We start from the raw sequence: 12,742 nt of genomic DNA, 5'->3' as shown, positions 1-12,742 counted from the left end.
AAGTGGGCTCCCACATAAATGGAATGCCAACATGATGATTGCAGAGGTCCCATGCCTTTAGGAAACATGACCACCATTAGAAGAAGAAGAAGAAGAAGAGTTGGTTCTTATATGCCGCTTTTCCCTACCCGAAGGAGGCTCAAAGCGGCTTACAGTCGCCTTCCCTTTCCTCTACCCACAACAGACACCCTGTGGGGTGGGTGAAGCTGAGAGAGCCCTGATATCACTGCTCGGTCAGAACAGTTTTATCAGTGCCGTGGCGAGCCCAAGGTCACCCAGCTGGCTGCATGTGGGGGAGCGCAGAATCGAACCTGGCATGCCAGATTAGAAGTCCGCACTCCTAACCACTACACCAAACTGGCTCTCATTACATGACCAAAAGGACCAAAGTGGAAAACATTAGAAGGTTTGATCAAGGATGTCCCATAATATATGCTACTTGGCTCTACCCTGTGACTCCTGCATAAAACCAGGGAGCTAGGATGCAAGAAGTGTGTTCAAAAACCTACTGAGCTAAGTTTTAAAAAAATCTGAAGTAGCATGAAGGCTTTTAAGGCCTAAATGTTGACTTTTTAAAATACAATAGAGTAAAGCATGTCAAATATATAAATGTGGCACAATGAACTATAACTGCGGTGGTCATAAAACCTTGAATTAATCCCCGAAAATGCTTGAGATTCTCTGAAATAATGTCATTGCTTTAAATGGCCAAGACGTTTTGGTTTTATTCATAGTTTAAAATATCAGAGCACTGCAAGGAGGCAATTATATTTAAGCAGCTCATGACTCAGAAACCTTTACATGCAGGTTCTGGGAACCCTATGGAGCCTCTTCAGTAGTAGAGATGGCGGGATGGGAGGGGGCCCAGCTGTGAAAAATCTGGACCTCTGTGGCTCATTCCAAACCGGAAAAAAATCCACTCCTCTCCGAGACCATTACTATTAATCGGCCATAGCCCAGACTAGAATATTGTGCCACAAACACAGAACGAGAATAGGGAGATGGACTCGAGTCTATTTCCTGGTGCGTGTATTTACACAATTGCATCTCCAATTGAAATTTATTTTCTGAATCCAAAAAGAATCAACTTCTCCGAGACCGTCACTATTAATCTGCCATATTACAGACTAGAACAGTGTGCAACAAACACAGAACTAGAATACAATGCCACAAATCCAAAACAACGGTCTTATTTCATGATACGCGTGTGTACACAATTGCATCAAATCAAAAGGAAAAATCAGTGGAAATTTCATTTCTTTATCTGAAAAGAATCAGTTTCTAATTAAAGAGGTGGCCAAACGGTGGCTCTCCAGATGTCCATGGACTACAATTCCCATGAGTCCCTGCCAGCATGTAGTTAGTACCTGGGTGGGAGAACACTAAGGAAGCCCAGGGCTGTTATGCAGAGGTAGAGAACGGCAAGCCAATTCTGTTTCTCTTGCTTTGAAGAACGCTGGTTTTATACCCCGCTTTTCTCTACTAGATGGAGTCTCCAAGCGGCTTACATTCACCTTCCCTTCCTCTCCCCGCAACAGGCACCCTGTGAGGGAGGTGAGGCTGAGAGAGCCCTGACATTACTGCTCTTTAAGAACAGCTCTATCAGGACTGTCACTAAACGGTCATGACTGGGGAAGGCACTGGCAAACCACCCCGTATTGAGTCTGCCATGAAAACGCTAGAGGGCGTCACCCCAAGGGTCAGACATGACTCGGTGCTTGCACAGGGGATACCTTTACCTTTACCTATCAGGACTGTAACTAGCCCAAGGTCACCCAGCCGGCGGCCTGGGGAGGATGCCGTTGACTCAGTCCTGAAAAGGCAACAGGATTGGCTGCAGCTCAACGGCGCTTTCCGCACACAGCAGCTTCCTCCCGTCGCCGAGTGCCGTAAACAGAACTGCTGCAGAAGGCCGTCCAGGCCATCCACCCATCTCACATCACCCTGCTGCCTCCCAATGTCTGGTGAGGAGATGCTTGGAGCCCCGCCCCCCACCGCGTACTTACTCCCACTCCTTGCGCCTTGCCTGTGGCGTGCTCTGTATCTTGTGTGCTTCATGGGCCTTGATGATGTCCCTCTGCTCAATCAGGCCCCCTCGTCGGCGCTTGATCACCTCGGGGCTCACGGGGAGGAGTTGGCTCTGGCTCACGTCGAAGGTGCTGCTCCCGTCCAGGCCCAAGTAAGACTCCCGCTCCTGAGACCGCAGCTCGCAGAGGGCATCGGAGCTGGCGGTGCGTGAGACCAAGCTGTCCGTCAAGGCCTCCGGCTCCAGCAAGCTGCAGGACTGAGTCGACGGCATCAGACCCAGCCGGTGCTTCCGCCATCCTTCTTCCTCCGGAAGGGCCAAGACGTATCTCTGAGCATCGCTGTCCAGTTCGGTCGGCCCCCCGGCAGGAAAAGAACCCGGCTCAGAGAGCATGTGAGCGTTGATGAAGCTGAACATCATGCTTGCCCTTGCAGAGCATCACTCTAGAGGAGGAGAAAGAGAAGAAAAGTCACCGGCTGCCTTCTTCCCAGGACCTCTTTCAGGCAAGGAACAGTGGAACAGGCTTCCTCGGGAGGTGGTGGGTTCTCCATCTGTGGAAATATTTAAACAGAGGCTAGATAGCCATCTGACGGAGCGGCTGATTCTGTGAAGGTTCAAGGGGGTGGCTGGTTACCGTAGAGGAGTGATAGGGATGTGAGTGTCCTACATAGTGCAGGGGGTTGGACTAGATGACCCAGGAGGTCCCTTCCAACTCTATGATTCTAGGATTCTAGGATGTGGAGGCTCCTCTATTTATAATCCTTCACAGGACCAATTGCCCTCTGTCCTATCAAAAGCAGGTAGGGTTATTTGAAGGATTGCCTTCTCCCATCCTGACCTTCCTGAGCACTGAGATCTCAAGGAGACAGCCTCCTGCATCTCTCAGAGGTGTGACATACAGAAGGGCCTTTTCTGTGGTGGCCGCAGACTCTGGAACAGCCTCCCACTGGTGATTCATTGTATGGCTTTCTGTGGCCGGGGATGATACACCTCTCCACCCTGGCCTTTGATATCTAGTTCCACCTGTGAGCTGTCCTGCCAGGGTGGGAGGAAGGTGACAGTGGTGGGCGTTTAAATATTTTGGATTATTTCATCCTGCATTGCTGTGATCTGCCGTGGGACTTCCAGGGGAAGGTGTAGGACAGGGGTAGTCAAACTGCGGCCCTCCAGATGTCCATGGACTACAATTCCCAGAAGCATTCGCTGGCAGGGGCTTCTGGGAATTGTAGTCCATGGACCTCTGGAGGGCCGCAATTTGACTACCCCTGGTGTAGGATATAAATCCCTGTATAAAATAAATAAAAGCAACATTATACGTTTATACATATGCCACACCTGTCCCTCCCAATTTTTTTTGGTATTCCACCTCCAGAATCGCTTCCCTCCTATATCTATCTGTTGTCTTCCCAAAGCCTGTTTTGGCCATACGAGAGGCTCACTCCTCAGCAGTTATGAAAGGTAGGTTCATACATTTACCTTGTTCAAAATGAATCTGCTCATGTCCCTTACGTAAGATTGATGTGATAGCGGAGCGGATAGCGGAGCGGATTAAATAAAGCAATAAGGGCCCCGAGGGCGGACCCTGTCTGGAATGAGGAAGGGTGCCGATAGGCCCCTTCCCTCAGACTGACAATAAGAGGGCCCAATCGGCAGGCGCTTTGCGGATTGTCAGTCCAGCGGCAAGGGACCAATTGTGAGCCATGCTCTGGCCCTGCCGCTCTGTGAAACTCGCCAGCCCTGCTAGCGCCCGCTGTATTTAGATTACAGCGGGCTTAGTTTCTAGTAATCCTATAAGTCATATAAGACCTATGTTCCTAAAAGTTTCCCTATTACTTTCTGACAGGGAAATTGTTCATATCTGGCTGGGATTCATAAGAATGCCAACTGCAGTCCTGACATAGTTTTTAATAAATTGTATTTATTGTATTACTGGTTTTTAAACTGCGGGACACTGCCCTGTGACGGGTATGCCAAGAGGGCCAGTTTTATGAATCCAGTAAATCAATGGAATACATATCCAAAACATGAAACTAGAGATGGCTCAATGGCTACAAATGAGAACTTTCTCACACTTGTCATGTCCCCTAAATGGAGCACCAGCTTGCGAGGGTTACGGGTGTTTGCACATCTATTTCACACTCTCAACTAGCGCTTGCTGACCCTGCCGGCGACAGTAACTGGATCTGATTCATTTATGCTGTTTTTCTGCAGTATAGTATCTCTGCTAGATTGGTTGGGGTTTCAAACAAGCCATGGAAACCCTGGGTGACCTTGGCCCGATCACTCTTTCTCAGCCAGACTAACCTCAACAGGGCCGATGCTTTCGGTCCCTCTTGGGCATCATGGGGGGTAGAAATACTTAAATAAAATCAATGGGCCCCCTTTATCTGGAAGAGGTGCTGCCGGCAGATAACGAATTCTCTTACGCTGCCTCCATTTTTGAAAGATTTATATACCGGAGAGACTATCTAACCCACTATTCCCCTCGCAGGGCTCTTTGCTTTGCGAGTTTGAACAGGTTGGTGGACCCACATGAGGTCTGCCTGGCCTCGAGCGGGGCCGGGGCCTTTTTGGTCCTGGCCCCCACCTGGTGGAATGAGGGCCCAGAAACCCTGAGGGCCCTGACGGAGCTGACTTAGTGCTGCAGTGCCTGCAAGGCAAAGCTCTTTCGCCAGGTGTTTGGTCGAGGCCAGGGCAAGGAAGATCTACAAGGACTCTCCCTGAGCACCCATCCTGAGGCACCGGGGCAAAGGGGAGTTACAGAGCTTTTAGGGATTGGTGGATTGACAGGGTGGCTGGGAGATGGGGTTTTATGGCTTTCGTCGCATTTGATTGTATTGTTGCAAACCTCCACAAGCCTGGTGGAATGAGATGCCAGCAGAAACACGGGCCTTTGTAGAACTCTCAAAATGCTGAAGGGCCTGCAAAATGGCAATCTTCTACCAGGCATTTGGTTGAGGTCCGGGGTGTACCTCAGCTATCCAAGTGGGACCCCTGCCTCCCCCCCCCCCCCATTTTGAGGGTTACTGTCAGATGAATACCTCCTCTTCGAGCCAGGCTTTTCTGATATGCATCCCAGTTTATTTGCATGACTTGTTGGATTGTTCATTGAGAACAAAGCAGGTTAATAGGAGTTAGGAAACTGGTTTTAACTGAATTTTATATTTTTTACTCAGTTGTATGCTTTTTACTGTTTTACTGTTGTATTCTACCCCAAGACTAATTTTGGGAGAGGGGCTGTTTAGAAATCCCAAAATGAATAAATAAATAGATTGGAAAACCAGCTTTGACTCCCATCTCCTCCTACACATGCAGCCAGCTGGGTGACGTTGGGCCAGAGGCAGTTCTATCAGAGTTGTTCTCACAGAGCAGTTCTCTCGGAGCTTTCTCAGCCCTGCCTCATCAGATGTCTGTTGTAGGTAAAGGAAAGGTGTCTGTAAACCACGCTGGGACTCCTTCGGGATGTGAAAAGTCAAGTATAAAAAAAACAGCTCTTCTTCTACCACTACTTACATTACAGAAATCAACTTATATACGAAGAAAGGTAATGGCCATTAATGTCTTATCTTATTCTGTTCCAAAGATCCTTAGTTTCATGCTTTCGATATGTTCTACGACAGATCATGGCACGTTCCCAGCATTACCTCCCATTTTTCTTGAGCTGAAAAATGCATGGATACAATGAGAGCTCCAGACAAGAATCTGTCCGCACAAAATTCCGCTCAATTCAATGATTCCTCCCTCCTATTTGCAATTTGACCACGTGCCCATCGACAGTTGGTTAATCTGCTTTGCGACTGTGCTAAATGGGTCGATTTTTCCCCCTAATTGCCTCCCTGCCCACACTTTCCAAAGGCGGTAACATAGCAAGGTTGCCTCGTGCTCTGCACTTAAGTGGGGAGTGAGGGGAGTGCATGGCTGAGCCTCAAACAGGAGGTGGCGGTGTGTCTCTAAATACAAAACTTTCCCCAGTTACCAATAGCACCAGGTTTCTTTCTCTCCTGTGCCTGGGATCTCACCACCTGGAACCGAGCAAATTTGCATCGACAAGAACTGCCAGTGAGTCAGCGAGTAGGACGCTGTTGCTGGGAAAAGAAACGGAGCGAACGGCACGCTGTGGTATCGGAGTGGACGTGGAATTGTTTTAATGTGCAGATGCATGAGCACGTGGGATTTCTGCTCTGTGGCTGGACTTCTGGACCTCAAGGCAATTTCTTAGGAGCCGGTACATGAAGAGAGCCAGAATGGCTCAGCCACGGGGTCCACATAGCACAGAATTCCATTCCAGGTGGTAGCCAAGATCTCAGAGTTTCAAATGACACTACTGGGACACCCCAAGATATTTGGCAGGGTCTAAGTCCAGTAAGCCTGTCTAATGAACTTTAATGAACACAGGACGGTACAAGACAAGTTGGTAAAATGAGGTATGGATCCTATTACTCTTAGGTAGATTGAGAATTGTGTGCTTGTTAATGTGTGCTTGTTAATGGTTTGTCATCCTCTTGGAGAGGAGTGACAAGTGAAGTGTCCCAGGGATCTGTCCGGGGACCTGTGTTGTTCAACATATTTATAAATGATTTGGATGAAGGAATAGAGAGGGTGCTTATGAAATGGGCAGATGAAACTAAATTGGGAGTGGTAGCAAGCACAGCAGAAGACAGGATCAGGATACAAGACGATCCTGATAGGCTGGAAAACTAGGGCAGGGTCTGCACTTACTTTGTTTATTCCATTGTCAATCCTGTTGAATTCAGATAGATTTGAAATTGGGTCTTCCTCTCCCCCCCCTCCCCATTGAAACAGGAAAGTGTTCTGCACGTGGTTAGGGTAGTTCAGAAGGGGGGGAGCCAAGCCTCTTTCTTTCTTTTCTTGAAGGGGGGGGGGAGAAGAGGAGCCAAGCAGGGAGCCTCTTTCTTTTCTTGGAGGAGAGGGGATAGGATCGAAGAAGGCAGAGGAGGGAGAAAAAAATTCACGACCGACAAAAGGTGGGACAAATTAGGGGCTTCTCCTTTAAGGCAAGCTTGTCACATGAGCAGCTTTGGCCAATCAGGGGTTCTCTACCATGGAGCAAAGCCCAGATTCAAAACAGCCTGCTTTCTCAATTCGATTTTTAAAATATTGAGCATTAAAAGCACTCTAAGATATCGCACAATAAAGGTTGGGTCACTCCGGATCAATCCTCCTCGTTGCAGAAAGAAAATTTAAATCGCCCCAAATCGAAACAGAAATCACATTCTGTGTAGACAGCAGGGACTGAATCAACCTGGGATTGGAATAATAGCTACGTGCAGTTTACACCTAGGCTCAAATGAATTTCAATAGTAATAAATGTAAAGTTCTGCATTTAGGCAGGAAAAAATCAAATGCATCATAATAGGATGGGGGAGACCTGTCTTGGCAGTAGTACATGTGAAAAGCATCTAGGGGTCTTAGTAGTACAACAGGCTTTTTGTGCAGGAAAATTCTCCTGCATACAAATCAGACCCACTCTGAACCCACTGCTGCCCCATTCCCCTGCTTGGCAGGCAACTGCTTTAACAGAAAGTTAAAATCAGTCACAATCAAAAGAAATCATAAACTAATAAGTTCACCGCTTTAAAAATCTTATAGTTTGGGGATTTTCTCAGTAGTCCTTAACTAAATTATTGATTGCTGGTCTCTTTGGGCTAGCAGGTTGCCATGACACCTTTAAGACCAACAAAGTTTTATTTCAGGTAGAAGCTTTCATGTGTGTGCACGGTTCTTCAGAAGGAGGGAGGAAGGGAGGGAGGATCCTTCTGATAAGCACAATATACACTGAGATCATTCTGCTCCACTGTTTACTTTGAGACTTGATCTCTCTCTCTCTCTCACACACACACACACACACACACACACACACATCACACATCTCACAGAACGTCTCTCAGAAAGGCCTGCTCCCCAATCCTCTGCCACAGTCCATATAAAGAAACACCGTGGGTTTCTTGTAGAAATCTACCCAAAGCAAACAAACCCAATAGGCCAGTGGTCCTCATGTTGTGGTGACCCCCAACCATAAAATTATGCAAGTATATATAAATTGGTTTTTTCCCGTGGTTTCTCCGTTCAGTTCTGTCTCTTGTCCCACCGTGTCAATCTTGCTCTTTTTGGCTGCTCCAGACAGAAAAACGCTCTATCTCGATCTACCCCGCAAGGCGGTTGTGTGGATGGCGCTCCCCCGGCCAAGCTGCTAGCCCTGCTGTGACCCCTGTGAAAGGGTCATTCAACCTCCACAGGGGCCCCGACCCCCAGGCTGAGAACCACTGCAATAGGCAAAAAGTGGTGTCTTCTCGTGGGGCACAATTGAAGAAGTCACCCCTTTACTGAACAGCTACTGCCCATGTGATATGGTTTACCTTTATACTTGAAATTAATACTGGTGATGTTAAATCTTTAGATTAAGACTATAATTGCAGCCACTGAAGAAGTAACAAGAAGCAGGATTGAACACCTGGGTTGCAAAAACATTTAAATAACCGCATTGAATAAATTTCAAGAAGATACCGCTTTTTGCCTGTTGGTTTCGTTGGCTTTTGGGCATATCCTCAGTCCTCTGCCAGCAACGCACATGGGCCCGGCAACACTATCGAAACCCCACAACCATTCCCTCAAGGGTCAAGATAGAGTGTATAAACCTGGTATTCCCAATCAGGTGTCCACAGATCCCTGAGGGTCCCCAAGAGTTCGGGGGGGGGGGGTTCACGGCCCTTTCCATTGTGCCTTAATGCAGGGGTAGTCAACCTGTGGTCCTCCAGATGTCCATGGACTACAACTCCCATGAGCTCATGGGAATTGTAGTCTATGGACATCTGGAGGACCACAGGTTGACTACCCCTGCATTCCACAAGCTGGGAAATAGGCCGCTTCCATTGCTCCCCCTCCCCAAGCATGAGTGAGTTCCCTCATGGGTTTCTGCCCCTGGGAGGGGTGGAGCCTGCCCGACTACTCCCTCATTAATCTGCATACTATCTACCTCCCACATTCTCAGTCCTGACTGTTAACACAGATGGTGATGTCACTTCCGGTGACACAGAACTTCTGGGGGCGTGGCAGGGAGGCCAGCTGAGGTCACTTCCGGGGCGCCTAGAAGCCTGAAAAGCTATTTCAGGGGCTCTTCCATGGTCCAAAGGTTGGGAAAGGCTGGTATAGACCACTGAAGAGCTTGCAATGGTTTTCGGCACAGTGATGCCCGCTCACCTTGAATCTTTCCAAGACACAAACTTTAACTGAAGCAACACAGACTGACTTAGCATCTGTTGTCAGTTCATGGTAAAACAAAATGCAAACCCCCCACTCCCAAGTCCACTGAAGAACAATAGCATTAACGAAATTAGAGGCTGCTGAGACATCAGCCTGTCAACACTTCCATAGCGTATTAGGCAACGTCGTGGTGTACTCCAGGGACAAAGTCGGGGGAGCAATGGCATTTTTCTCACCGTTCCTCAAAAGCCAGTGTTTGCCAGGCATCAGGTCAATCCTGCATGTGTCAGGTCCCTTCGTCATCCCTTGCGATGGGCGTCTCAGCTAGAAAGCTGGACTATCCGTGAGATAAATAATGTAAAAGAAGTGGGTGGAGGGAACAGCGGCATTCTTGCCATGAGTTGTGTGGGCAAACGTGGGGGACAGGTCTCTTCCAGCACAAAAAGCATGGGGAGAACGGATTGGGAAACCTCCCCAACCCCATCCCCATCCCAATTTTGTAGTGCAAGAATTTTTGGCACTTAGTGAGTAGATAGACTTCCTACTTGCCTGATGCCAACCTGTCAAGTCTGGAGAACAAAGGCATTCAAGTGTGGACTGCTGGGAGACACTGGGGATCCATAGAATCATAGAATCACATAATAATAGAGTTGGAAGGCACCTCATGGGTCATCTAGTCCAACCCTCTGCACTATGCAGGACACTCACATCCCAATCGCTCATCCATTGTCACCTGCCACCCCCTTGAACCTTCACAGAATAGGCCTCTCTGTCAGATGGCTATCCAGCCTCTGTTTAAAAATTTCCAATCCCAGATGGTAGCAAAGAGTAGGGTTGCCAGCTTTGGTTGGAGAATACCAGAAGATTTTGGCTAAGGGCAGGGTTTGGGGAGGGGAAAGACCTCAGCATGGTATAATTCTATAGTGCAGGGTAGTCAACCTGTGGTCCTCCAGATATTCATGGACTACAATTCCTATGAGCCCCTGCCAGCGTTTGCTGGCAGGGGCTCATGGGAATTATAGTCCATGAACATCTGGAGGACCACAGGTTGACTACCCCTGCTATAGTGCAGGTGTGGCCACAGTGTAGCTCTCCAAATATCCAGAAGAATATCCAGAAGAAGAAAAGTTGGTTCTTATATGCCACTTTTCTCTAACAGAAGGAGGCTTACACGCACCTTCCCTTCCTCTCCACACAACAGGCACCCTGTGAGGAGGTAGTAGGGCTGAGAGAGCCCTGATATTGCTGCTCTGTGAGAACAGTACTATCAGGACTGTGACAAACTCAAGGTAACTCAGCTGGCTGCATGTGGAGGAGCAAGGAATCAAACCCAGCTCGCCAGATTATAAATCGGCGCTCCTAACCACTACACCAAGCTGGTCGGGTGGACTCTATGGCATTGCATCCTGCTGAAGTCTCCTCTTCTCCCCTCCCCAGGCTCCACCCCCAAAATCTCCAGGTATTTCCCAACCCAGAGCTGGCAACCTTAGTTGTACCCCCACATATGCAGAAACCTTTGCTTTGTCTTGAATAGCTCCAGTTGCTACCGATAAGCACAAGAGTGAATCAGCTATTAAAAGCAATTATTTATTTCATTAGGGCATTTCTATGCCGCCTCTCCAGAGAACCTGCTCCGTTGTAATTATAGTAAAGTTCCGTGTGACCTTCTGACTTTGGACGACTCCTGAGATTCCAAAAAGTAGCATAAGCCTGCGAGGAAAAGGTTTCTAGGATGCTGAAGCTCCAATTTACACAAGCACAGAAATATTGTTTGGGGATTTTAGCAGGGTTCTAGAGGAACTGGCCCGTCTGCAAACCCATTTCCTGGAGATGGTCCATTTCTGTCAATCTGGAATTAATTAGGCTTTCCCCCCCCCCCTTGCTTTCAGTACCTGTGATTGTCTTATGGGATGAGACAGGAAGGGCAGCACAAGTATGTACCAGTTTGACTGATTAATGTGTAATCCCAATTCCCATTGTTGTTGTTGTTAGTTGCGAAGTCGTGTCCGACCCATCGCGACCCCATGGACAATGATCCTCCAGGCCTTCCTGTCCTCTACCATTCCTCGGAGTCCATTTAAGCTCGCACCGACTGCTTCAGTGATTCTGTCCAGCCACCTCATTCTCTGTCATCCCCTTCTTCTTTTGCCCTCCGCTCCCAGCATTAGGCTCTTCTCCAGGGAGTCCTTCCTGCCTTCTCATGAGGTGGCCAAAGTATTTGAGTTTCATCTTCAGGATCTGGCCTTCTAAGGAGCAGGCAGGGCTGATCTCCTCTCGGACTGACCGGTTTGTTCACCTTGCAGTCCAAGGGACTCGCAAGAGTCTTCTCCAGCACCAGAGTCTTCTCCAGTTCCCATTAGCTATTTGCTAAAGAGAGTTTTTTTCCATTTGTTCTTGCAGGAATTTTCCATTTGTTCTTTGAGGAATCAACTAAATGCTACAGGCCCAGGGGTGGCCAAACTGCGGCTCTTCAGATATCCAAATACAAGACTACATTTCCCATGAGCCCCTGCCAGCACACGCCACCCCTGCTATAGGCAGGAAAAAGACAATGCATAACTGGACCGTTCCTCTGAAATGAGTCATTCCTTAGGATGCCAATCTCCTGGAGATCCGCTGGAATTACGGCTTTTCACACTATATCCTCAAATTAGGCTGTACAGAAGATGGCCAACATTTAGAATCATGCAAATTTCTTTTGCACAAGAGACTTCCTGATTGACATGAGTGAATTATTTCCCCAGAAGTTTATATCTTTCCTATCAGCTCACAGGGACAATTAAGGAACAGGACCTGAAATAGGGCTTGTGGGATTTTGTGGTATCAAAGAAGCACCGGTCCATAAGAACCTCACCTGAGTTCTCTGAGGTGTATTCTGCAGAATAAAGTGCATTTTCACATACTCTCCGAAGCTTCAGCTGGTACATCTTACTGGTTGGGGACATTTTGCAAAGTGAGGAACTTTTGCAAAGCAAGAAAAGACCCCCGACTATAACAGCACACCACCCGGTTGCCAAATACAGGTTGGGGAAAACCTGGAGACTTTGGGAGTGGAGGCTGCAGAGGGCAGGGTTTGGGGAAGGGAGGGAATTCAACGTGGTATAATGCCATAGAGAGAGCCTCTTGTGGCGCAGAGTGGTAAGGCAGCCGTCTGAAAGCTTTGCCCATGAGGCTGGGAGTTCAATCCCAGCAGCCGGCTCAAGGTTGACTCAGCCTTCCATCCTTCTGAGGTCTGTAAAATGAGTACCCAGCTTGCTGGGGGGTAAACGGTAATGACTGGGGAAGGCACTGGCAAACCACCCCGTATTGAGTCTGCCATGAAAATGCTAAAGAGCGTCACCCCAAGGGTCAGACATGACCCGGTGCTTGCACAGGGGATACCTTTACCTTTAATGCCATAGAGTCCCCCTTCTAAGCAGCTATTTTCTCCTGGGGAACTGATCTCTGTTGTCTGGAGATCAGCTATAATCCCAGGGGATCTCCAGGTCCCATCTG

At 48.2% G+C, this 12,742-nt stretch overlaps 1 protein-coding gene across 6 annotated transcripts in view; it reads right to left on the bottom strand.

Moving 5' to 3' along the window:
- Positions 1–12,742, bottom strand: part of CACNA1E (calcium voltage-gated channel subunit alpha1 E) — a 584,956-nt gene that overhangs the window by 461,719 nt on the left and 110,495 nt on the right. For all 6 annotated transcript variants that reach the window (XM_077332237.1, XM_077332232.1, XM_077332235.1 and 3 more), the window contains exon 2: positions 2,007–2,469. In XM_077332237.1, the coding sequence (XP_077188352.1) occupies positions 2,007–2,446 (440 nt within the window). In that variant the 5' untranslated portion in view covers positions 2,447–2,469. The remainder of the gene's footprint in view (positions 1–2,006; positions 2,470–12,742) is intronic.

Source organism: Paroedura picta, chromosome 4 (genome assembly GCF_049243985.1).
Source record: "Paroedura picta isolate Pp20150507F chromosome 4, Ppicta_v3.0, whole genome shotgun sequence".
In the NCBI taxonomy this organism is placed as follows: domain Eukaryota; kingdom Metazoa; phylum Chordata; class Lepidosauria; order Squamata; family Gekkonidae; genus Paroedura; species Paroedura picta.
The sequence above is the reverse complement of the archived record's forward strand: the minus strand, read 5'-3'. Positions and strand labels throughout refer to the sequence as shown.